This window comes from Mustelus asterias, chromosome 10 (genome assembly GCF_964213995.1).
Source record: "Mustelus asterias chromosome 10, sMusAst1.hap1.1, whole genome shotgun sequence".
NCBI lineage: Eukaryota > Metazoa > Chordata > Chondrichthyes > Carcharhiniformes > Triakidae > Mustelus > Mustelus asterias.
The window spans coordinates 115549438-115575035 of record NC_135810.1 but is presented as its reverse complement, the minus strand read 5'-3'; the positions used below and the strand labels follow the sequence as shown (position 1 = coordinate 115575035).

The 25598-nt window shown below is 42.6% G+C and overlaps 1 protein-coding gene across 1 annotated transcript in view; it reads left to right on the top strand.

The window, feature by feature from the left end:
• prkx (protein kinase X-linked) overlaps positions 1 to 22628 on the top strand; it is a 120806-nt gene extending 98178 nt beyond the window's left edge. Inside the window, 3 exon segments of the mRNA XM_078222527.1 lie at positions 11958 to 12035; positions 16502 to 16639; positions 21963 to 22628. Coding sequence (XP_078078653.1) covers positions 11958 to 12035; positions 16502 to 16627 — 204 coding nt within the window. The 3' untranslated portion in view covers positions 16628 to 16639; positions 21963 to 22628.
• The last annotated feature ends 2970 nt before the right edge of the window (positions 22629 to 25598 follow it).

Sequence of the window (25598 nt, the reverse complement as noted above, 5' to 3'; positions counted from 1 at the left end):
GAATGATTCTGAGCTGCTGTGTCTTTTTCCCCATCACAAAATAATTGGCATGCTGGGCAACTGTCAACTTTAGGCTGCATTAATTTAACAAATTAATTTGATGGCAATCATGGAGAGGTGGTCCGGTCAGAGATGCATAGCTATAAACAAAACAATGGAAATAAGTTTATACATGCCAAGTTTGTTGAAATGGATGGCAAGATTCCATTCCCCAGTCTTTCTCCCAATGGCCTTTTAAATTTTTATTTTGGATATTCATCCATATCCCTCTTAAAAGCTATTATAGATTTTGTATCCTGTAAGAAATTCCATGTCCTAACAACCCTGTACTTAAATTCTTGTCAATCTTTCTCTTCATCCTTTTTGTAATCTAAATGAAACCCTTTATTGAACCACTGGCAATTAATAAAATTATTTATTACTTAGTTTAATAAAACCATTTATACTTCTGGGATGCATGCCATCATGGTTCACTTTTTCAGAGATTCTTATCTGCAGTTATCCTATCTAATTGCTTCAATTTATATTCATCCTCTTTCATTTACCTTGCTCTTACAGAAATCTAGGCAAATTACATCTCATGGGATCTTGACTCAGTAGTTGTCCTCTCACTTGTCAGAGTTTCAATTCCCTCTCATTGACTTCAAGACAAATACTAGGCTGCTATTTTGGTGAAGGACAGAGAGAATGTTGTCTTTTGGAGGAGGTTAATTCAACTGAGGCCGCATCTGTTCAAGTGGGTGTAAAAGATCCAAGGTGTTGGCTGCCTGAGTTCAGGACATCTGCTCTGAGCTGGAGAGGAACTAACAATGAAAGGGAGGGTCCAGGTGCCAATAACGTATGTAGGACAAGGAGAAAGGTTCTGCTTGGGAAGAATTTGGCTAGGGGCTATATTAAAAAGCAGGACCTTGGAGGTAATCTCCGGATTATTACCTGAGCCATGAGCAAATTGGCTTTCTGTGCACTTCAAAGATTGGTTTGGGAGAAATGGGTTTTGTTTCGTGGCGTACTGGGGAAAGCGGGAGATGTATAGTTGGAGCAGCCTTCTCTGGAACTGTGCTGGGACCAGGGTTCTGGTGAGTTGTATAGCTAGGGCATTAGCGAAGGCTTTAAACCAAATGGAGAGGGTGAGGAATCAAGTGAGGATTAAATAGAGAGGTCGTGACAAAAGAGCAAGGTACCAATAAGGTTTTAAAGTTTTATTTTATTAGTCACAAGTAAGGCTTACACTGCAATTAAGTGCAGTTAATGCAATTTAATTGCACTGAACACTGCAATGAAGTTATCGTGAAATTGCCCTAGCTGCCACAGTCCGGCATCTGTTCGGGTCAATGCACCTAAACAGCACATCTTTCAGAATGTGGGAGGAAACTGGAGCACCCGGAGGAAATCCACGCTGACACAAGGAGAATGTGCAGACTCCACACAGATAGTGACCCAAACTGGCAATCGAACCCAGGTCCCTGGCGCTATGACGCAGCAGTGCTAACCACTGTGCTATCGTGCTCCCCCAGATCATGATAATCAGAGCTTGGCAGGAAGGGATAGACCGTACAAACTTGAGTGCATCAGCAAATAAGGCTAGATATTGCAAAAATGGTTAAAAGATAGAACTCAAGGCTCTTTCTGAATGTGCATAGCATTCATAACAAAACAGATGAATTGAGAACTCGGAAATAAATATGTGTAATATGATGGCCATTACATGTTATAAATATGTAATACCTGACAGACATTGCTGCAAGATGCCAAATGCTGGGACCTGAATATTTAAAAGTATGTGACCTTTTGGAAGCTTGGGAAGCCAGGAAAAAGTGGTGGGGTAGCTCTTAATTAAGGATAACAGTACAATAGTGAGGGATGACCTTTGTTCCAAAGATCAAGATGTAGAATTAGTTTGAGTAGAGGCAAGAAGTAGCAAAGACCAGAACGTATTTGTGGGAGTAGTTTACATGCCCCCATCATATGATAGGGTAAGAAATAATAGGGGCTTGTGAGAAAGATATGGTGATAATCGTAGATTTTAATCTACATGTAGATTGTGCAAATCAGATTGCAAAATTATCCGAGAAGATTAGTTCATAATGATTTTGGGATGGTTTCTGAGAAGACTATGTTCTAGAGCCAACCAGGGGGCAGGCTATTCTAGATTTGCTGATGTGCAATGAGACAAATTAATTCATGACCTCGTAGTAAAAGCATCCTAAGGTAGCAGTAATCATAACCTGATGAATTTCATATTTATTTTATGGGAGAGATGAGTAAGACAGTGTTTGATGTTCAATAAAGACAAGTGTAAGAGTATATTAAAGTGAAATGGGGAATTGGTTAAGGGGTAGTGCAGTAGAGATGTAGTGGAAGACATTTAAGGAGATGCTTCATAACACTCAGCAAAGATGCATTGCTGCGAGAAGGACTCTTGGGGAAGGATGCATCATTCGTGGCTAACTAAGGAGGTTAAAGATTGTATCAAATTGAAAGAAAAAGCTTAAAATTCCATGTGTCCAATTGAATTGTTTATATTCTGGTTCTTCAATTCCTTTACTCATTCTAGTTATCAAATCTTTCTGTATCTCTTCAAAAACTTGTACTGCACTGACCAGAATTATGCACCAATGATTTACAAAATGACTCATTTACCCTTTTAAATTGGCTCAATATTGACGATTTAATATATTTCAATATTTGATTTGCTTTACTGACTGTGAGCCGCCTTGTGGTAGTTTCAATTTATTGTCAGTCAGGATCCCGATCACTTTCATTTTCCATATATATTTTCTTTCCAAGTAAGTAATGATCCCTCCCATGGGTTTTTTTGTGCCCATGTGGAACGCTTAATTGCTCGTGCATTGAAATGTATTTGATTACCATTGAGTGTTATCTGCTCAATGAGGATATTAAACAAATGATAATCCAAAACAAGCAACTGTACATTCTCGGCTGATAGTTCCTGTGCTACTACCCTCTCGATTTTGTCACTCAATGAGTTATCCATTGCAGGGCAGCACAGTGGTGAGCACTGTTGCCTCAGCACCAAGGACCTGGGTTCGATTCCCGGCTTGCGTCACTGTATGTGCAGAGTCTGCATGTTCTCCCCGTGTCTGTGTGGGTTTCCTCCGGGTGCTCCGGTTTCCCCCCTCAGTCCAAAAGATGTGATGGTTAGATGCATTGGCCATGCTAAATCCTCCCTCAATGTACCCGAGCAGATGCCGGAGTGTGACGACTAGAGGATTTTCACAGTAACTTCATTGCAGTGTTAATGTAAGCCTACTTGTGACACTAATAAAAAAAACTTTAAAGTTCACAGTACTTCCATGTTTTATGTAAATTGCAAATTTGAAATTATGCCCTGCACACTTAAGAGGTCATTGATATGTATCAAGAAAAAAGTAGTCCTAGTACTGAACCCTAGGAATTGCACTGTATTCCTCCAATCCAAAAAAAAAGCCATTGACCATTACTATTTGTATCCTGTCCCTCAGCCAACTTTGTACGTGTGCCACCACTGTTGCTTTTACTTTTGTGGGCTTCAGCTTTGACAGCATTCTTATTATGTAGCAATTTTATTAACTGCCTTTTGCAAGTCCTTGTATATCACATCAAGTGTATTACACTCAGCAATTCTCCGTTACTTCATCAATAAACTCAAATCAAGTTAGTTAAACACAATTTGCCTTTAACAAATTTGTGCTAGCCTCCTTAACTAATTAATCCACACTTGTCCAAGTGACAATTTTGTTGCAGATTATCACTTCTAAAAGCTTTTCTACCATCAAGGTTAAACTAACTGGCCTGTATTTCCAGGATTTATCCTTGCGATCCTTTTTGAACAAGAGTGCAACATTTGCAATTCTTCAGTCCCTTGGCAGCATCCTTTGATTTTTGATTTGATTTATTATTGTCACATGTATTAACATAGTGAAAAGTATTGTTTCTTGTGCGCTATACAGACAAAGCACACAGTTCATAGAGAAAGAAAGGAGATAATGCAGAATGTAGTGTTACAGTCATAGCTAGGGTGTAGAGAAAGAGCAACTTAATGCAAGGTAAGTCCATTCAAAAGTCTGACAGCAGCAGAGAAGAAGCTGTTCTTGAGTCAGTTGGTACCTGGCCTCAGACTTTTGTATCTTTTTCCCGAAGGGGGGAGGTGAAAGAGAGAATGTCCGGGGTGCGTGGGGTCCTTAATTATGCTGGCTGCTTTGCCGAGGCAGTGGAAAGTGTAGACAGAGTCAATGGATGGGAGGCTGGTTTGGGTGATAGATTGGGCTACATTCACGACCTTTTGTAGTTCCTTGCGGTCTTGGGCAGAGCAGGAGCCATACCAGGCTGTGATACAACCAGAAAGAATGCTTTCTATGGTGCATCTGTAAAGGTTGGTGAGAGTCGTAGCTGACATGCAAAATTTCCTTAGTCTTCTGAGAAAGTAGAGGCGTTGGTGCCCCATATCTAAAGGAGAATCAGAGACTATTGGACACGTGTTGGCTATTCTTTGTTTTTTAACATCCAGAGCTCCATGACCTTTAGGTGCACTTTTCATTACTTTACACAGAATGGACATGGAACTCACTGGTCCATAATTCCTTGGGTCGCTTTTTTCTGTCCTTGAATAAAATAGGTGCAACATCTCTCTCCTAGTCCTTGCGTGCCTTTCCAGGAAGAGTTTTAACAACACCAGGTTAAAGTCCAACAGGTTTATTTGGTAGCAAACACCATTAGCTTCCGGAGCGCTGCTACTTCGTCAGATGGAGTGGAAATGTACTCTCAAACAGGGCACAGAGACACAAAAATCAAGTTACAGAATACTGATTAGAATGCGAATCCCTACAGCCAGCCAGAGCTTAAAGATACAGACAATGTGGGTGGAGGGAGCATTAAGCACAGGTTAAAGAGATGTGTATTGTCTCCAGACAGGACAGCCTGCAAGTCCAGGAGGCAAGCTGTGGGGGTTACTGATAGTGTGACATAAATCCAACATCCCGGTTTAGGCCGTCCTCATGTGTGCGGAACTTGGCTATCAGTTTCTGCTCAGCGACTCTGCGCTGTCGTGTGTCGTGAAGGCCGCCTTGGAGAACGCTTACCTGAAGATCAGAGGCTGAATGCCTGTGACTGCTGAAGTGCTCCCCCACAGGAAGAGAACAGTCTTGCCTGGTGATTGTCGAGCGGTGTTCATTCATCCGTTGTCGTAGCGTCTGCGTGGTTTCCCCAATGTACCATGCCTCGGGACATCCTTTCCTGCAGTGATTCTGTGATTTATTCTGTGATTTATTCACTCACTTGAAGGATTTTCGTATGCATCTCAGCTGGCCCTTGAGATTTATTTGTTTAGTAACCACAGTGTGAATCATGTAATAACTTCATGCTGTGACACCATCTAGCTCCCTTTCCAGATCAGGGAAGAACTAAGGCAAAACACCGACGTGGCACATTGCAGCCTGTGCAGCATCAGTTGTCATCCACTCACTTGATGCTACTTTCAATGGTCTCACTTCATCCCTCATTTTCTTCCTTTCCAATATTAAGATGTTATTATTAGCCATCGCATCGCTTCCATTTAAGGATGTTTAATACTAAGTGTGTTGTAAAAATAGAGAAGGCGTTGAGTGAGTATATTTGTAGAATCTAAACACAATTTTTCTCTGTGGGTCATAAGGAAATGCCGAACATTAGATTTAGTATTCTGGAGAATTGACGTTTTGAGTCCGTGACCCTCAGGCTCGAAACGTTAACTCTATTTCTCTCTCCACAGATGCTGTCAGGCCTGCTGAGTTTATCCAGCATTTTATGTTTTTATTTCAGCATCCACAGTATTTTGCTTTTATTAGATTAAGTATGTCCAGTTTGTTCTGAAATAGAATTTCTGTATGCAGGTAGCATTCACAAGGATGGTTGTAACTACAGGAGGTATGTCACAGGTGTACTAATAAATCACTTCCAGACTCTGGGATAAACAAGAATGCTGCAATCCTGAAGCTAAACTACATGGTTGTGTGCTAAGTGCCAAATGTTAGTGAAACATGGAGCAACTTTGTCTAATAAAGGAGAACATGCCCCTGTCAACGTCAATGGGAACGAAGTAAAAAGGGTCGAGAGCTTCAAGTTTTTAGGTGTCCAGATCACCACCAATCTGTCCTGGTCCCCCCATGCCGACACCATAGTTAAGAAAACCCATCAACGCCTCTACATTCTCAGAAGACTAAGGAAATTTGGCATGTCAGCCACGGCTCTCACCAACTTTTATAGATGCACCATAGAAAGCATTCTTTCTGGTTGTATCATAGCTTGGTATGGCTCCTGCTCTGTCCAAGACTGCAAGGAACTACAAAAGGTCGTGAATGTAGCCCAATCTATCACGCAAACCAGCCTCCCATCCGTTGACTCTGTCTACACTTCCCATTGCCTTGGCAGAGCAGCCAGCATAACTAAGGACCCCACACACCCCGGACATTCTCTCTTCCACCACCTTCCATTGGAAAAAAGATACAAAGTCTGAGGTCACATACCAACCGACTCGAGAACAGCTTCTTCCCTGCTGCTGTCAGACTTTTGAATGGACTTACCTCGCATTCAGTTGATCTTTCTCTACACCCTAGCTACGTGTGTAACACTACATTCTACACTCTTATTTCCTCCGCTATGAGTGGTATGTTTTGTCTGCTTAGTGTGCAAGAAACAATACTTTTCACTATGTTAATATGTATCAAATCAAACCAAATAATATAGACATGTTGCACCATAATGTAATTGAGCATTCCCACACTTGATGATGGAACTTGAACAAAATGCAAAAGTAACATTTAAAATTGTAACGTGGCTCAGTTTGGACCTGCATGAATCTCTCAATACCTTTTTTGATCTTTCACTCAATTTAACCTTAGCTGGGCACTTGGAGGAAACTGAGAAGGCAGTCCAATATATTTTTTAACACTACATCTATTCTTCAGCATTCAACTGTCCAGTTAATTGCTTCAAAAAATCTGTAGTACTGAAATCGAAGAAGATTTTTCATTTTTTGCACACTCTGGGAGAGCAAACAAGGAAATGCCTATGGCTAGTTTGTGATTTTTCTGGTTGTTCCAGGCAGTTCGACACAGAATGTAAACTAGTACTTCAGTGTGGTATGAAGGGGCACTAATACTTCAGTGTGGCACTGCACCACCTGACCACTCTTTCCAAGGAGATGCTTAATTAACTCCTGTCTTAAGTTGAAATAAGATATCCTATGACAGTGTTTTAAAGAAAAACAAGGGAGTTCTCTTTGATTTGATTTATTATTGTTACATGTATTAGTATACAGTGAAAAGTATTGTTTCTTGCGCGCTATACAGACATAGCATACCGTTCATAGAGAAGGAAAGAGTGCAGAATGTAGTATTCCAGTCATAGCTAGGATGTAGAAAAAGATCAACTTAGTGCGATGTAGGTCCATTCAAAAGTCTGACAGCAGCAGGAAAGAAGCTGCTCTTGAGTCGGTTGGTACATGACCTCAGAATTTTATATATTTTTCCCGAAGGAAGAAGGTGGAAGAGAGTATGTCCGGGGTCCTTAATGATGCCGGCTGCTTTTCCGAAGCAGCGAGAAGTGTGGATTGTGTCAATGGATGGGAGGCTGGTTTGCGTGATGGATTGGGCTACATTCACGATCATTTGTAGTTTTTTGCGGTCTTGGGCAGAGCAGGAGCCATACCAAGCTGTGATACAACCAGAAACAAAGTGCTCCCTGGTGCCCTGGCAAACATCACAAAATCTGATTATTTGGTCATTATCTCATTGCTGCCACTTGATCCAAACTGACACTTGGAAGTTGTGTAGCATATTAAAATACCAGTCACTATTGTAAGAGTTCTGCTTTGAACCCAACTGCTGGAGGCTTGCCTCCCAGTCCACTTTTACAACAGTTCATCAGATCTGCTGTTCATAAATCAGCTGCCACATTTCCTACATTACAGCAGCGACTGTGCTTTAAAAATGCTTCATTGACTGTGAAGTGCTTTGAACATCTTGAGATTGTGAAAAGTCCTACGTAAATGGAAGCTCTTTCCAAAATTATGATGGATAATGAAGTATGCGCAGTTTCTCAGTATATACTCCTGATATGTTCAGGAGCATTGAAGTACAAAATCTCCCTTGAATTTATAGCTGTAGCCAAGGTCGTTCAGTGAGCTTTTGGCGCTTACTGTTATGTAAAATAACTTAATATAAATTTAAATGGTGGCTAGGCTGCTTGCTCTTTTGCATTTTATAAGTATTCATTGTATTATCTGTATCTAATACTTGCTTTTATAATGCAATTAAAAAAATATATTAGCAAGACTCATTCTACTCTGGTAAAAATCCACCAATTCTATTGAATTTCCTACTTTTTGAATGGCGTGATGGGAACTTTTACTAACAACTGAAAAGGTTTTGATTAACACTTTGTTGAAGGCAGAACTTACCAAAAATGCAGCACGCCTTCAGTACTGACCATGAATTGTCAATCGTGGCCTAGGATTGGAATCAGACTTGAACCTGAAACATTTTGAATTGAACAGAAGTGCTGTCACTTGAGCCAAGCTGACATAGAACATAGAAAAACTACAGCACAAACAGGCCCTTCGGCCCACAAGTTGTGCCGAACACATCCCTACCTTCTAGACCTACCTATAACCCTCCATCCTATTAAGCTCCATGTACTCGTCCAGGAGTCTCTTAAAAGACCCTATTGAGTTTGCCTCCGCCACCACTGACGGCAGCCGATTCCACTCGCCCACCACCCTGTGTGTGAAAAACTTCCCCCTAACATCTCCCCTGTACCTACCCCCCAGCACCTTAAACCTGTGTCCTCTCGTAGCAGACATTTCCACCCTGGGAAAAAGCCTCTGAGAGTCCACCTGATCTATGCCTCTCAACATCTTATACACCTCTATTAGGTCTCCTCTCATCCTTCGTCTCTCCAAGGAGAAAAGACCGAGCTCCCTCAGCCTATCCTCATAAGACATGCCACTCAATCCAGGCAACATCCTTGTAAATCTCCTCTGCACCCTTTCAATCTTTTCCACATCCTTCCTATAGTGAGGCGACCAGAACTGAGCACAGTACTCCAAGCGGGGTCTGATGAGGGTCTTATACAGCTGCATCATTATCCTTGGACTCCTAAACTCAATCCCTCGATTGATAAAGGCCAGCACACCATACGCCTTCTTAACCACCTCCTCCACCTGCGGGGCTGATTTTAGAGTCCTATGGACCCGGACCCCAAGGTCCTTCTGATCCTCTACAGTACTAAGAGTCTTTCCCTTTATATTGTACTCCTTCATCCCATTTGACCTACCAAAATGGACCACGACGCATTTATCTGGGTTGAAGTCCATCTGCCACTTGTCCGCCCAGTCTTGCATCCTATCTATGTCCCTCTGTAACTTCTGACATCCCTCCAGACTATCCACAACCCCACCAACCTTCGTGTCGTCGGCAAACTTACCAACCCATCCCTCAGCTTCCTCATCCAGGTCATTTATGAAAATGACAAACAGCAAGGGTCCCAGAACAGATCCCTGGGGCACACCACTGGTGACCGACCTCCATTTAGAAAAAGACCCATCTATACCCACTCTCTGCCTCCTTTGGGCAAGCCAGTTCTGGGTCCACCGGGCAGCAGCCCCTTGGATCCCATGCCCCCTCACTTTTTCCGGAAGCCTTGCACGGGGGACCTTATTGAACGCCTTGCTAAAATCCATATAAACCACATCTACCGCCTTCCCTTCGTCAATGTGTTTAGTCACATTTTTGAAGAACTCCACCAGGCTCGTAAGGCACGATCTGTCCTTGACAAAGCCATGCTGAGTATTGTTGAGCATACTAAACCTCTCTAAATGCTCATATATCCTGTCCCTCAGGATCTTCTCCATCAGTTTACCAACCACTGAGGTTAGACTCACCGGTCGGTAATTACCTGGGCTATCCCTATTTCCCTTCTTGAAAATAGGAACCACATCCGCAATCCTCCGGCACCTCTCCTGTCTCCATCGACGACGCAAAGATCACCGCCAGAGGCTCTGCAATCTCTTCCCTCGCCTCCCACAGTAACCTGGGGTACATCCCATCCGGACCCGGCGACTTATCTATCTTGATGCCATTCAAAGATTCCAGCACAATCTCTTTCTTAAAGTCCACATACTCTATCCTTTCAGTCCACCGCACGCCCGCAGTACATCCACCCAGGTCCTTCTCCTCTGTGAAAACCGAGGCAAAATACTCATTGAGCACCTCTGCCATTTCTACTGGTTCCGTACAGACTTTCCCGCCTTCACCTTTTATAGGCCCTATTCTGTCACTTCTCATCCTTTCACTCTTCACATATTTATAGAACGCCTTAGGGTCCTCCTTAATCCTACCTGCCAGGGCCTTCTCGTGACCTCTTCTGGCTCTCCTCATTTCCTCCTTTTAGTCCCTTCCTACAAGCCGTATACTCTTCTAAATCCCTATCTTCGCCAAGCTCTCTGAGCCTTTTGTACGCTTTTCTTTTCTTCTCGACTAGGTCCCGCACAGCTTTCGTGCACCACGGTTCCTTTAACCGACCAACACCTCCCTGTCTGCTCGGAACGTTGTCCTGTAGAACTCTAGACAGACATTCCTTGAAAAACTGCCACCTCTCTTCAGTACTTTTCCCCGAGAATACCTCCTTCTAATTTACTCCTCTAATTTGCTGCCTAATGTCTTCATATTTCCCCTTACTCCATATAAACACTTTCCTAGCTTGCCTGATCCTCTCTTTGTCCAATGCAAGCCTAAAGGAGATAGAGTTATGATCGCTATCCCCAAGATGCTCTCCCACTGAGAGATCTGACACCTGTCCAGGTTCATTGGTCAGTATCAGATCAAGTACAGCCTCTCCTCTTGTAGGCTTGTCCACATGCTTACATTCCCTGACGTTTGGAAGTTCTGTGGCACATTAAAATGCCAGTCACTATTGTAAATGTTCTCCTTTGAACACTAGAGGCTTGACTCCCAGTCCACTTTTACCACTGAATTGAAGGACTCTTTCTGCTTTTATAGCAATTGCAACTTGATTCACTGAATATATTCACAAGATGAATTTGGAAATGGATTTCTGTTCACCCCAATTGATCCAATTTTGTTATAATCTGAAACCATCTCATTACATATTATAACTGTCTTTTAACTGATTGAATGTCTTGCCCTTGACCACACTCCCCAGCCACTCATTCCATCCATTTGTTCATCCCTTCTCTAAAGAAATGAACACTGTAATAAATTTGACTTTCACAATCCTGAACTTTCTAAAGTTTAAAGTTTTTAAAGTTTATTTATTATTGTCACAAGTAGGCTTACATTACACTGCATTGAATTTACTGTGAAAATCCCCTAGTCGCCACACTCCAACGCCGGTTCGGGTACACAGAATTTAGCATGGCCAATGTACCTAACCGGCGTGTCTTTCGGATTGTGGGAGGAAACTGGAGCACCCGGAGGAAACCCATGCAGACACGGGGAGAACGTGCAGACTCCGCACAGACAGTGACCCAAGCTGGGAATCGAACCTGGGTCCCTGGCGCGGTGAGGCAGCAGAGCTAACCACTGTGCCACCGTGCCCCCTTGAAAAGTAAAGTTTATTTCTTGGTCACAAGTAGATTTGCATTTACTGTGAAAATCCCCTAGTCGCCATACTCCTGTTCGGGTATTTGTTCTAGTTTTATGAAAGATTTGAAATGGTATCTTACTTGGCTGTGTAAACTCCAGTTGGGGCTGAAGTACCTTGAGTTATTCCTCATAGATCATTCTCCAATAGGAAATTAACCAAATTAATATTATGTAGAATCTATCCTCTGCACATTGAATACAACAGTGGGTTAGTCATGACAGTAGCAAAAAATGAAATGCCCACTTTTATTTAATCCCACTCTAGGTGTAATCCTTAGAGGATTGAGAATTCTAAAACTTCTTCCCATTAATTTTCAGAATGGAGCAGATGATATTAAGCGTCATCGATGGTTTAAATATGTGGACTGGGAAGCAGTGCCTCTCCGAAAATTAAAGGTGAGTTGAGAACAATGGTTGAATCCAGAATATATACCACTTCTTATTCTTTGAGTTTAAATACTAGCAACAATTAAGCCATATAACAAAATTATCCACTAAATATTTTACTACTGTATACCAATCATGGATAGGTGTTTAAAGTATGCGGCATGCTATTATTTTTACTTAATTTAGGAACAAAACGTAGAAAATCCATTCTTGTTCTGTGTACTTTGGCATATCCTGCTTTACAGGAAGGCAAAGCTTTTCACTCACTCCTGTATGATCTTTTCTCGAGTGAACACATGCCCAGCTCTGTAAATCACCTCATAAAATTTACTCTCTCCCAAATGCTTTCCAGTGCGTCTCTATAATTTTGATAGGATACTGGGAATAGTTTTGTGTAGCCTAAATGTAACAATTATTAGGGATACAAGGTTAACTTAGATATTAAAATACAGTCAAGATTAATAGTAGCCTTGACTTTTTTGATAAACTACATTGAATGGAAATTTCAAGTGATTAGTGGATGATCAATAATCATGCGAGTACCTTCTCTTTTCCACCTTTGCTAATGTCCCACAATTCTATTTGTTTGTTACGAAATAAAACTGCTTAAACTGTGCATGTTTTACTGTTACGCTGCCCACCGCATTTCATTGATCTATAATAATTGTTCGCACTGGAGCTATTTAATGGCAGGAAACATCCTTAGCTGCTTCACTGAAGAGAGGGATAATTGACAGAGGGTAGGGGGGTGGGGGGGGAGTGAAGAATTTAGTTTTGAGGAGACCATAGGGTATTGTGCTGTAATGTTTATATCACTGATCGAGAGAATATGAACTCAAGTTTCACCATGGCAATTTGAGCATTTGAATTCTGTTGAAAATTCTGGAAATAATGGTTAGCTGCATTGATCCGAACAGGTGCCAGAGTGTGGTAACTAGGGGAATTTCACAGTAACTTAATTGCAGCATTAATGCAAGTCTTTCTTGTGATACTAATAAATACACTTTACTTTAAAAGACCCGTAAAATTAACAGAAACCGTGAAGCGATTGGTTTGTTTAAAAATACCAGAACCGGTTCAGTTGCATTGTTTAAGGTTTAGGACATCTACTGTCTTTACCTGATTTGATCTATCAATTACCTCAATCCCACACCAACATCTAACTTAACTTGAAGTGGCCAAGGAAGACTCTCATTTGTTAGAGTTGGACAAAGCCTAGCAGTCTTTCCAGCGATGCCCACACTCTAAGTATTAATAATAAACTACATCATAGAATTCCTACAGTGCAAAAGAGACCATTCAGCCCATCGAGTCAGCACCGACTCTCCGACAGAGTATCTTACCCAGTGCCTCTCCCCTACCCTATCACCAGAACACTGCATCTTTCCCATGGCTAATCTATCTAACCTAAGGGGCAATTTAGCATGGCCATTCCACCTAACCCACACATCTTCGGACTGCGGGAGGAATCCTGAGCACCCAGAGAAAACCCACGCAGACACGGGCTGAATGTGTTAACTCCACACAGTCACTCAAGGCCGGAATTGAACCCGGGTCCCTGGCGCTGTGAGGCAGCAGTGCTAGCCACTGTGCCACCGTGCCGCCCAGACCTCCAAAACAAAAACTAGATCTTCAAAGTAATTGACATAATTGCAAACTGATCAATGGAATTGAGGTTTTGCTATTTGGAATTAATTTTTTTAGTTGGTGATCGTGTTATAAATTGGAAGGCATCAATTGCAGTCAGTTCTCTGAAAGGTTTACACAGTAATTTTCAGTTAAACCTCTAAGTTAACGGGGGTTTTAAATTAACATTGGCAAAAATTCTGACATGGTATTCCTACATATTTAACTAGGAACATGAGGTTACGCAAGAAAATAAAATATTGAGCAAGTATTAAACTAATTTTGTCTGTTGCATGTTTTTTTAAAATGCAAATTGAATCAGGCTGCCTAGTTGACTGTTACCATATAGTATTTACCACATAGACTGTTATCATGTAGTACTTGTGTAAAGCAATTGATCTGTCAAACCAGCAACCACTGGGTCAACTTTCCGCAGTGGAAAAATTCTCCTCTATTTGAATCTCTTCTATTTCAGTGCAGTTTAGATGGCTTCATTTTCCTCCAGTCAAATATTTTCTGCTGCAGGCATACAAAATAATCAATAGATTACGTGCAGCCGCTACTCATCCCCCTACCACCAGCACATTTCCACATATATACCAGGAATTCCATTTTTCCTGTTTCAATTTGGCTGTATGATTGTGAAATAATGCACCATTGCTCACTGCTCAGGGGGAAAAGTTTAAAAAAGATGTAAGAGGCAAGCTTTTCACAGAGGGCAATGAATGCCTGGAACGCACTGCCGGAGGTGGTGGTGGAAGCAGATTCTATAACAACGTTCAAGAGGCACCTGGATAGATACGTGAATAGTCAGGGAATAGAGGGATATGGACCACATAGAGGCAAGAAAATATTAGCTTAGAGAGGCATCTGTGTCAGCACAGCCTTGGTGGGCCGAAGGACCTGATCCTGTTCTTTGTTCTGATGTACATGCTTCAAAACATTCTGCTTTAGTGTTGAAATAACTAAAAATAACCAGCTTTACATGTTTCAAACCCAACTGTTAAGGACTTTAAAGATCACTTGGCATCTGTGTAGTAACTTGTTATTTCATCTTATGTGTTTGTTTTGTTAAAATCCGGGATATTTTAATATAAATTCAACTTTTACCCCTTAATTCCTAATACGATCTCTCAAACTTGTGTCCTTGAATATTTAAACTCCTAGTTGTTTCCAGCCATTTTCCTTCCTTTGTTCCCATCCTCATGCTACTGTAAACTATAGAACTGTTGTGCTTTTTGTAACACTGTTTTGATTATAGTAAGATTATTTTAAAGTAGATCATTAAATTATCATAACTGGCTAGAAATGAAGGTGGGGGAGAATAGAGTAGGGAATGCAGTGAGTATCAATACACCGTAGCACAGGAAACTGACGATTATCCCTGTCATCTTCCGCTTATTCATATTTTGATCTCCCAGAAAGATTCTAAGCAGAAGCTTCATGAAAGTTAAGGAAATTTGGAGGGCAAGGATCTGGGGAGGAAAATGTCATTGGCTCATCCTTGGTCACTTTGCAAAGACTGAAATGTTTCAAAAACAAGAACCCAATAAAATATCCTGAGGAAAAAAAAGTCAAATTTGGACATTTCTCTCAAAGGAATTGGAATCAAAAGTGATACTTAGTCGTAGAGTCTTGTTCGGACCCTACCTGGAGTACTACATTTAGTTTTAGGCACAAATTCCTCGGAAAGATAAATTGGTCTTGGGTGAGGTGCAGCCACAGATTCACCTGAATGACCGCAGAGGTTAATGATTTAAATAGAAAACAGGGTTGTAAAAGCTCTGTTTGTATTTCATTGCATTTAGAAGGTTGATGGATGATATAATCGTGAACGGGATACAAGGATTTGATAAGATGAATGTGGAGAGGCTTTTTCCTCTGGCAGATTCTGGAACATTTGTTCTAATTTGAAAATTATGACCCAGTGAAATCAGAATGCATTTCACAAAGAAGAATGGAAATGTGGCATTCTCTCTCCCAAAGGCTGTGGCTGCTGGATCAATTGAGAAAAAATATTAAGGAATACGGGGACGAAATGGGTTTCAGGTATCAGTTATGATTCAGTTGCATACTGAAAAAGCCTAAGTTACCAAAACCCTCCTTTCCCCACATTCCTATGTAACTAAGTTTAGAACGAACCTGTGGGGAAAAAGTTCCTGACTTTTCTATGTCCCGTGATTCCTCTGTTCAGATCCTATGGTCTTGCTGTGTATTTTAAACTGTTTTTGAATATTCCTTAATGATCATTGAAACTCTGTCTAATCTCTCTGGGCAGCTTTGGGTTTTGCAACTCTGTCTCTTTTAGCCTTTGCAATTGGAGACAGCAGGTTGTGCCGTTCATAAATATATTATCTTGATGGTAAATGCAACACATTCCCAATGGAAGCAGTAGAACTATTACATTGATTGGCCTGGAGTTAGCAGTTCTCTGCATATGATTTTGAACTGAAGTGACTAATTGAATCTGTCATGATCCATTGGATCATCCCCAGTATAGTAAAACTGTTTTTCATGGGTGTAATGAGTTGAGTTTCTCCAACCTAATTACATCTTCGAGGAACAGAAAGTGTTTCATAAGCACCTCAATTGCAGTAATGTTTATTAAATGAATATGGCAGCCACCTTATGCATGGCAAGAAATAAGATGGATGACCGGTAAATCAATTGATAAGGAAAGATATCCCTGCTCCCCTTTGATTGTAAGAAGTCTCACAACACCAGGTTAAAGTCCAACAGGTTTATTTGGTAGCAAATACCCTTTGATTGCACAGGACATCAGAATTATATAAATTATTCTAGATCGACCAAAACTTAGTTACCTGACAGACACAATTTTCTCGTTTCAGCCGCCAATAGTACCGAAGCTCTCTCATGATGGGGATACGTCAAATTTTGAATCTTATCCGGAAAATGAGTGGAAAAAGATACCGCCTGTTCCTCCCAAGGATCTGGAAATTTTCAAGACCTTCTGATTATGCTACTAGGTAAGGTGAACTCTATCATTTAAGGCTCAAAAGCCTGCAAAAAGACTTCTATGCAATGGTTTCTTAGCCAATCTCTTTCTGTACTGTAACATTGTGAGATTCTCGAAGGTGTTTAACTGGCATATGGGAAAAGTATTTGAAAGTTTTTGAGGTGGCAGATCTTTCCATGGGTTAACATTTTGTGTCTTACTTTAAAGTTCTAGTGTCCATATTAAAGCATCCTGGCCCAGGCTGCAAATAGATATAACAAACTACCTAAGGAACACAGCCCTTCCTTCTGAAGATCGCAAAGATGTTATCTGTCATTCAGTTGAGCTGCATGAATTGAAAGAGATATCCAATTCATTTCACTCCGCTGCTCTTTCCTCGTGAATATTACAATTTTCCTTTTGACTGAGCTTGTGGCTGAACAAAGAACAAAGAAGAACAAAGAACAGTACAGCACAGGAAACAGGCCCTTCGGCCCTCCAAGCCTGTGCCGCTCCTTGGTCCAACTAGACCAATCGTTTGTATCCCTCCATTCCCAGGCTGCTCATGTGACTATCCAGGTAAGTCTTAAATGATGTCAGCGTGCCTGCCTCCACCACCCTACTTGGCAGCGCATTCCAGGCCCCCACCACCCTCTGTGTAAAAAACGTCCTTCTGATGTCTGAGTTATACTTCGCCCCTCTCAGCTTGAGCCCGTGACCCCTCGTGATCGTCACCTCCGACCTGGGAAAAAGCTTCCCACTGTTCACCCTATCTATACCCTTCATAATCTTGTATACCTCTATTAGATCTCCCCTCATTCTCCGTCTTTCCAAGGAGAACAACCCCAGTCTACCCAATCTCTCCTCATAGCTAAGACCCTCCATACCAGGCAACATCCTGGTAAACCTTCTCTGCACTCTCTCCAATGCCTCCACGTCCTTCTGGTAGTGCGGCGACCAGAACTGGACGCAGTACTCCAAATGCGGCCTAACCAGCGTTCTATACAGCTGCATCATCAGACTCCAGCTTTTATACTCTATACCCCGTCCTATAAAGGCAAGCATACCATATGCCTTCTTCACCACCTTCTCCACCTGTGTTGCCACCTTCAAGGATTTGTGGACTTGCACACCTAGGTCCCTCTGTGTTTCTATACTCCTGATGACTCTGCCATTTATTGCATAACTCCTCCCTACATTATTTCTTCCAAAATGCATCACTTCTCATTTATCCAGATTAAATTCCATCTGCCACCTCTCCGCCCAATTTTCCAGCCTATCTATATCCTGCTGTATTGCCCGACAATGCTCTTCGCTATCCGCAATTCCAGCCATCTTTGTGTCATCCGCAAACTTGCTGATTACACCAGTTACACCTTCTTCCAAATCATTTATATATATCACAAATAGCAGAGGTCCCAGTACAGAGCCCTGCGGAACACCACTGGTCACAGACCTCCAGCCGGAAAAAGACCCTTCGACCACTACCCTCTGTCTCCTATGGCCAAGCCAGTTCTCCACCCATCGAGCCACTTCTCCTTGTATCCCATGAGCCTTAACCTTCTTAACCAACCTGCCATGTGGGACTTTGTCAAATGCCTTACTGAAATCCATATAGACAACATCCACGGCCCTTCCTTCATCAACCGTTTTTGTCACTTCCTCAAAAAACTCCACCAAATTTGTAAGGCACGACCTCCCTCTTACAAAACCATGCTGTCTGTCACTAATGAGATTGTTCCGTTCTAAATGCACATACATCCTGTCTCTAAGAATCCTCTCCAACAACTTCCCTACCACGGACGTCAAGCTCACCGGCCTATAATTTCCTGGGTTATCCCTGCTACCCTTCTTAAACAACGGGACCACATTCGCTATCCTCCAATCCTCAGGGACCTCACCCGTGTCCAAAGAAGCGACAAAGATTTCTGTCAGAGGCCCAGCAATTTCACCTCTCGTCTCCCTGAGCAGTCGAGGATAGATGCCATCAGGCCCTGGGGCTTTGTCAGTTTTAATGTTCCCTAAAAAACCTAACACTTCCTCTCTCGTAATGGAGATTTTCTCTAACGGGTCAACACCTCCCTCCGAGACACTCCCGGTTAACACGCCCCTCTCCTTCGTGAATACCGATGCAAAGTATTCATTTAGGATCTCCCCTATTCCCTTGGGTTCTAAGCATAATACCCCTCCTTTGTCCCTGAGAGGTCCGATTTTCTCCCTGACAACTCTTTTGTTCCTAACGTATGAATAGAATGCCTTAGGATTCTCCTTAATCCTGCCTGCCAAGAACATCTCGTGACCTCTTTTTGCCCTTCTAACTCCCCGTTTGAGATCTTTCCTACTCTCTCTGTATTCCTCCAGAGCTCCATCTGTTTTCAGTTGCCTGGACTTAACGTACGCCTCCCTTTTCATTTTAATCAGATCCTCAATTTCCCTGGTTATCCACGGCTCTCGAATCCTACCTTTCCTATCTTTCCTTTTTACAGGCACATGCCTATCCTGCAGCCTTATCAATAGTTCCTTAAAAGACTCCCACATGCCAGACGCGGACTTACCCTCGAACATCCTCTCCCAATCAACATCCACCAATTCCTGCCTAATCCGGCTATAGTCAGCCTTCCCCCAATTTAGCACCCTGCCCGTAGGACAGCACTCATCCTTGTCCATTACTATCCTAAAGTTAGCAGAGTTGTGATCACTATTTGCCACATGTTCCCCTACCGAAACTTTGACGACCTGACCGGGCTCATTTCCCAGAACTAGGTCCAGTATAGCCCCCTCTCTAGTCGGGCTATCTACATACTGTTCCAAAGAACCTTCCAGTACGCATTTTACAAATTCCTCCCCGTCCGGTCCCCCAGCTCTAAGCACTTTCCAGTCTGTGCCAGGGAAATTAAAGTCCCCCACTACAACAACCCTATTTTTTCTGCACCTATCCAGAATCTCCTGACATATCCTTTCCTCCACTTCCCGTGGGCTGTTGGGTGGTCTGTAGTACACCCCCAGCATAGTGACTGCACCCTTCCTGTTTCTGAGTTCCACCCACAGCGACTCAGTACATGACCCCTCTAAGTTGTCTACCCTCTGCACCGCGGTAATATGCTCCTTAACTAATATCGCTACTCCCCCACCTTTTTTAGCCCCTCCTCTGTCTCGCCTAAAACACTGATACCCCGGAATATTCAGCTGCCAGTCCTGTCCTTCTTTTAACCAAGTTTCCGTCACCGCAACCACATCCAAATTCCGCACAAGCATTAAGGCCCTAAGTTCGTCTGTTTTACCCGTTACACTCCTCGCATTGAAGCAGATGCACTCCAGACCTCCAGGCCCAGTCAGGTCCTCCTCCTCCAGAGTGCTCCTCTTCTTAGCTAGCCTTGCCCTGGCCCCCAGCTCGACCCCAGCCTCAGTATTTACTGACCTCCTGTTTTGTTCCCCACCCCCCTGCCACACTAGTTTAAATCCTGCCGAAACACTCGAGCAAAACTCCCAGCCAGGATATTTGCTCCCTTCCAGTTAAGGTGTAACCCATCCTTTCTGTACAGTTGCCATCCTGACTTGAAGATTTCCCAGTTATCTATGAATTTAAAACCCTCCCTCTTGCACCAGTCCTTTAGCCACGCGTTCAACTGTAGAATCTCCCTGTTCCGAGCCTCACTTGCACTAGGCACCGGGAGCAGTCCAGAGATTGCTACACTGGAAGTTACCACATAAAATGAAGAAGCCAGGCGCACAACACTCACACAAGGGGCGGCACGGTAGCACAGTGGTTAGCACTGCTGCTTCACAGCTCCAGGGACCTGGGTTCGATTCCCGGCTTGGGTCACTGTCTGTATGGAGTTTGCACATTCTCCTCGTGTCTCCGTGGGTTTCCTCCTGGTGCTCCGGTTTCCTCCCACAGTCCAAAGATGTGCGGGTTAGGTTGATTGGCCAGGTTAAAAATTGCCCCTTCGACTCCTGAGATGCATAGGTTAGAGGGATTAGCGGGTAAATATGTGGGGGTAGGGCTTGGGTGGGATTGTGGTCGGTGCAGACTTGATGGGCCGAATGGCCTCCTTCTGCACTGTCGGGTTCTATGGTTTTCTATGGTTTCTTCGGGAAGAATAAGTTGAGAGGTGTGCTCAAAAGGTGAATGAGTATCAGAAAGGGTAGCATTATTCAGCTTTATTATCCATCCCTGTACCAAAGAAATCGCCATCATTTCAGCATCAACATTTATTTATTTGATATTCATTGAGAAAGATGGGCCAGCAAAATACATAATGGGAAACCTTGTTCACCAAGCAGGGGACCTTCGAGCTCAGTTAATATTTTTTGCTGTGTTCACTGTGTTTCTTAATGCATTTTTGAAAATTTCCATCTCCGTGCAATATTGATGCAGTGTCATTGATTTGAAATGTTTTCTACATGTATACATTCTTTTACGAGTTGTGGATTTCAAAGGTTCGGCCAGCATTTATTGCCCATCCTTAATTGCCCCAGTGAAAGTGGCGGTGAGCTGCCTGCTTGAACCATTCGCCCATAGCGCTGTTAGGAAGCAGCTTCCAGGATTACGACCAAGCAATAGTGAAGGAACAGCGATATAATTCCAAGTCAGGATGTTGTGTGACTTCGAGGGGAACTTGCAGTTCGTGGTGTTCCCGTGCATCTGCTACACTTGTCTTTCGAGGTGTCCTCGCGTTCTTTCTCTCTCTTTCTCTCTTTTTGTGTGTGTCTCTCTCTCTCTTTCTCTCCTTCTCTTTCTCCCTCTCTTTCTCCCTTCCCCCCCTTTTCCCCCCCTTTTCCCCCCCTTCCCCCCCCTTCCCCCCCTTCCCCCCCTTCCCCCCCTTCCCCCCCTTCCCCCCCCTTCCCCCCCCCTTCCCCCCCCTTCCCCCCCCCTTCCCCCCCCCTTCCCCCCCTTCCCCCCCCTTCCCCCCCCTTCCCCCCCCTTCCCCCCCCCCTTCCCCCCCCCCTTCCCCCCCCCTTCCCCCCCCCTTCCCCCTCCTTCACCCCCCCTTCCCCCCCCCTTCCCCCCCCCCTTCCCCCCCTTCCCCCCCTTCCCCCCCCCTTCCCCCCCCCCGTTTCCCCCCCCTTTCCCCCCATTTCCCCCCCTTTCCCCCCCCCCCCCCCCCCCAAGATCCGGATCCCTGGTGCTGTGAGGCAGCAGTACTAGCCACTGTGCCACCATGCCGCCCCATGAACCTGGTGAAAGGATGCCTGAGACTCGACGATTATACCTTTAACAGCCACTGATAGGCTTGAAGTCCAGTCCTTTAACCAGTGACCTACAAAATTTCATCTTTTGAGAAGAAAGATCATCTCAAGTGTAAAATAATCATTATCTTTCCTTATTATATGTACTTTCTTCCTCCCTACAGAACACTTAAGGAGCGTGACCAAGAGGAATATGCTCATAAGAAGGATCGGACATCAAATTGCACATTTTAATTTTCACACTTGGGTTTTGCTACATGGCCTGCCTGTGCCTACAAAGACTTTGTACAAATACGCGCATTAGAAGATTCCAGACGGAATCGTGGTTTGACTTCAGTACCGATCAGTATGCTGTGACTAAAAGGTGTACACTAAGGATTGGAGGTCTGAACTGGAATTTTACTTTACATGGATATGTGATATCGATTATGTAATGGAACTCCCAAATTTTTTATAACTATATTATTACATGTCCATTATGATGCTTGTTTTTAATAATTAAATCCCTGTTTCAGCTATTTTAAAATGCGGTATTAAGCGGTGGATCGAGATTTCTTCATTATTGTAAAATTGCCTTGATTGAAAAGCACAAGTATTTCCTTATGTTTTATTTTTTAAAAGAGAATTATTTGTGTTTATAGAGATGTAAAACTATGGTCATTTCACTTTGTATATACGGATATCTGAAATAGATGCACTATGCAAATATAATTTTTTTTCCCAAATTTTATGGTTTTTGTTTTGAGTAGAATCAGGATGTGTTTTGAGTTTTTAAGAAAAATATATGTATATAGATTTGTATGTATAAAGGGATCATCCTAATTACCAGCATCATGCCATTTTTTTTCTTTATTTTGAGATGTAAGTATTTAATGTCTGCAAAACGCTGGAGTTATCACTGGCTCCTATTAGTTGAAACTGTTTTCGCACTCAAATTGCAGATTCATTTTTTTCTAAAACAGGCTGACAATTTGAATACTGTTGATCATTGTCAGGGCTGCAATGGCACACGAGTCTTTTACGGCTTCGATTAGGAGGCGCGGGCAATACAGATTTTCATGGATTTTGATTCTAAAACTTTTTATCTGTTTATCGCACATCTTGACGTCGTACTAGATACCTTTTCTCGCATGGGCTTAACTTCAATTTTTGAGAAATAAATGTATGGTATGGGAAGGATGATGTAGAGATGCCAGCGTTGGACTGGGGGTGGGCACAGTAAGACGTCTCGCAACACCAGGTTAAAGTCCCAACAGGTTTATTTGGAATCACGAGCTTTCGGAGCGCTGCTCCTTCATCAGGTGAGTGATGAAAGAGCAGCGCTCCGAAAGGTCGTGATTCCAAATAAAGCTGATGGGAAGGAGATGGTCATCAAAGCTAATGAACCCGAGTGGACCGTTGTGAATGGATTATAACTTGCTAGGTAGTGGAATAAACATATCTGTCTCGGGTAAAATATTAATACACCAGAATTTCTTTATTGTATAGGAGAAAACAGAACAAATTTTTTTATTGTCTTGGTCATGAAGGCTTCTGTTGTGTTTACCTTGACGTGTGTTTGGATACATTTTTATGGTGTATTTAAATTGCTTGGAAACCCAGTATAGCACTAAATTCTGACCATTGAGAGATCATGTCTCATCATTGCTGTTTGCTACGTGATATGTTAACTTTCTTCCTTCACTCCCAATCCCCAGCCTCCCAAACACCCTAAATAGTTCCTCCCATATTATTTCTTAATCGGGGGTTGGTTATATAACCTATCACTCCCTGTTTGGCAGCTGTTGGGTGTCCTGTGCTGTTTAGCTGGGTTATGGTCAACATGTTTGATCCATTCCTAGCTCCCCTTCCCTTGATGACCCAGCTGAACTAAATCATTGTGTGCGAAATCATGGCGCTCTGTGGCAAGCTTTACTCATTCGCATAACACACACAATGCCTTATGTTGTTTCTTAAAATATCATAAAGAACCCCATAGAGAGAGTACCTGATTCTCACTGAGTATCGGTGCATAACCTGCTCCTCAGAATCACAGGTCATGAAGATCTGCGCTTTGAAACCTGGCTCATGCACTGAATTTTATGGTTTACATTTCTTAATGTTTTTATCCAACTGTATCTTGCTCGGTTCAGTTTGATTAACAGAAGGCCAGACAAATGAGGAACGGCTAACTGCACAAATACATAAATGTGAAATCGGAGGAAAGCTGCAGGTTGAAATGGAAGTATGTTTGTTGTAAAGGCATTATATAGCGTCCTTCATTTGCCAACCCACAATATCCTGTTTTTCTGTGAATACGTTTTGTATAATGAGATACCGTTCAAGTTTAAGGCTTTTAATCAACCTCCTTTTTATCCAGTGGCGATTTAACCTGTATGGACATTGCATTCTAAGTAGCCTTAATATTGCTGTACAGAGACAAATTTCTAACTTGTTTTATGTACAACAGAATTCTAAATGTGTGCTCTTGAATAATGTGTAAAAGAAAGTTGAGAGGTTTTGCTTCCATTTTTAGCAGGATTGCACTGTACATTTTGAAGACATTTTGTGGTTTACAACGTTCCACATTTGTGGGTATGAACATGGCAGGTAACTGTCACTGAGCACAGTCTGATTTTGGGTGCGATTTACATCCTGAGAATACGAGCAAAAATATAATGTTAAACGCATTTAGACTGGAAAAAGGGGGATTAACCACTGGTGATAACCATTGTAAAATTTTTAAAAACCTGTACCTCCCAACAAACTGACCCGTTTGAGGACTGTCAAAATGAAAAAACAAAGCTCTGTTTATGGTGTATTTGTTATGTAATTGTATTGTACATACTGAAATACAAATGTTTATTGCTGTTGGAAATCATTTTTAGCCAAATGAATTTGTTTCAGAGGAACTAATGACAATCTAATGATGAAAAGTAATTGGTATCAGGGTTTTGACGTTGTTTCTTCCTTTTTGGTGCTTTGTTTCTTTGCTGTCACAGCCTCTACTAATTCAGACATTTTAAATCGAATGGAGAACTGAAAACATGCAATTTTATTTATTTTTTAAAAAGGACTGGTCCCCCACATGTGCCTTGACCTGTGTATTCTGAATCATTAAGATAATAGACGTGTGTCCACAGGTCTGTATCTCTTGCAATGCTCCTTGCAGCCAGCTAGTTACGAGCCTGTTGAGGTGGATCAAATCTACAGCTTTTGTTTTTAAACAGCTTCCGATTTCCTAATTGTCAGAGTGGTTGTGCTTCACCAAACAGCCTGGTTAAAGTCATTGTGCTCTCTCACTATTGATGTGAAGAAGCAGCTCATTAGACCATAAGATGTAGAAGCAGAATTAGGCCAAGGCAGCTTTGTGGTTATGTCAGTGGACGGGTAATCCAAGGGTCTGGACTAATGATCCAAAGAAATGGGGTAGAATCAAATGGCCATCCCCTGAAGGCAGTCTGAGAGGCTGATTGCGAGCTGCTTAATGGGGCAGCAAGGTATAGGGTGTAGAGTCCAACACCTTTCCAATTTCCTTCCCCATCCCCCTCCTCCAATTACATCTGGGGAGGACAACCTTACTTTCTTCCTCTCTCCTCCCCCCCGCCCGCCCGCCCTTAGGCTAATTGGTCATCAGACCATAATGTATAGGAGCAGAATTAGGCGATTTGGTCCATTGAGTCAGTTCTGCCATTCAGTCATAGCTAATAAGTTTCTCAACCCCATTCTCCTGCCTTTTCCCCATAACCTTTGATTCCTCTACCAATCAAGAACCTAGCTGTCGCTGTCTTAAATATACTCAGTGACCTGGCCTCCGCAGC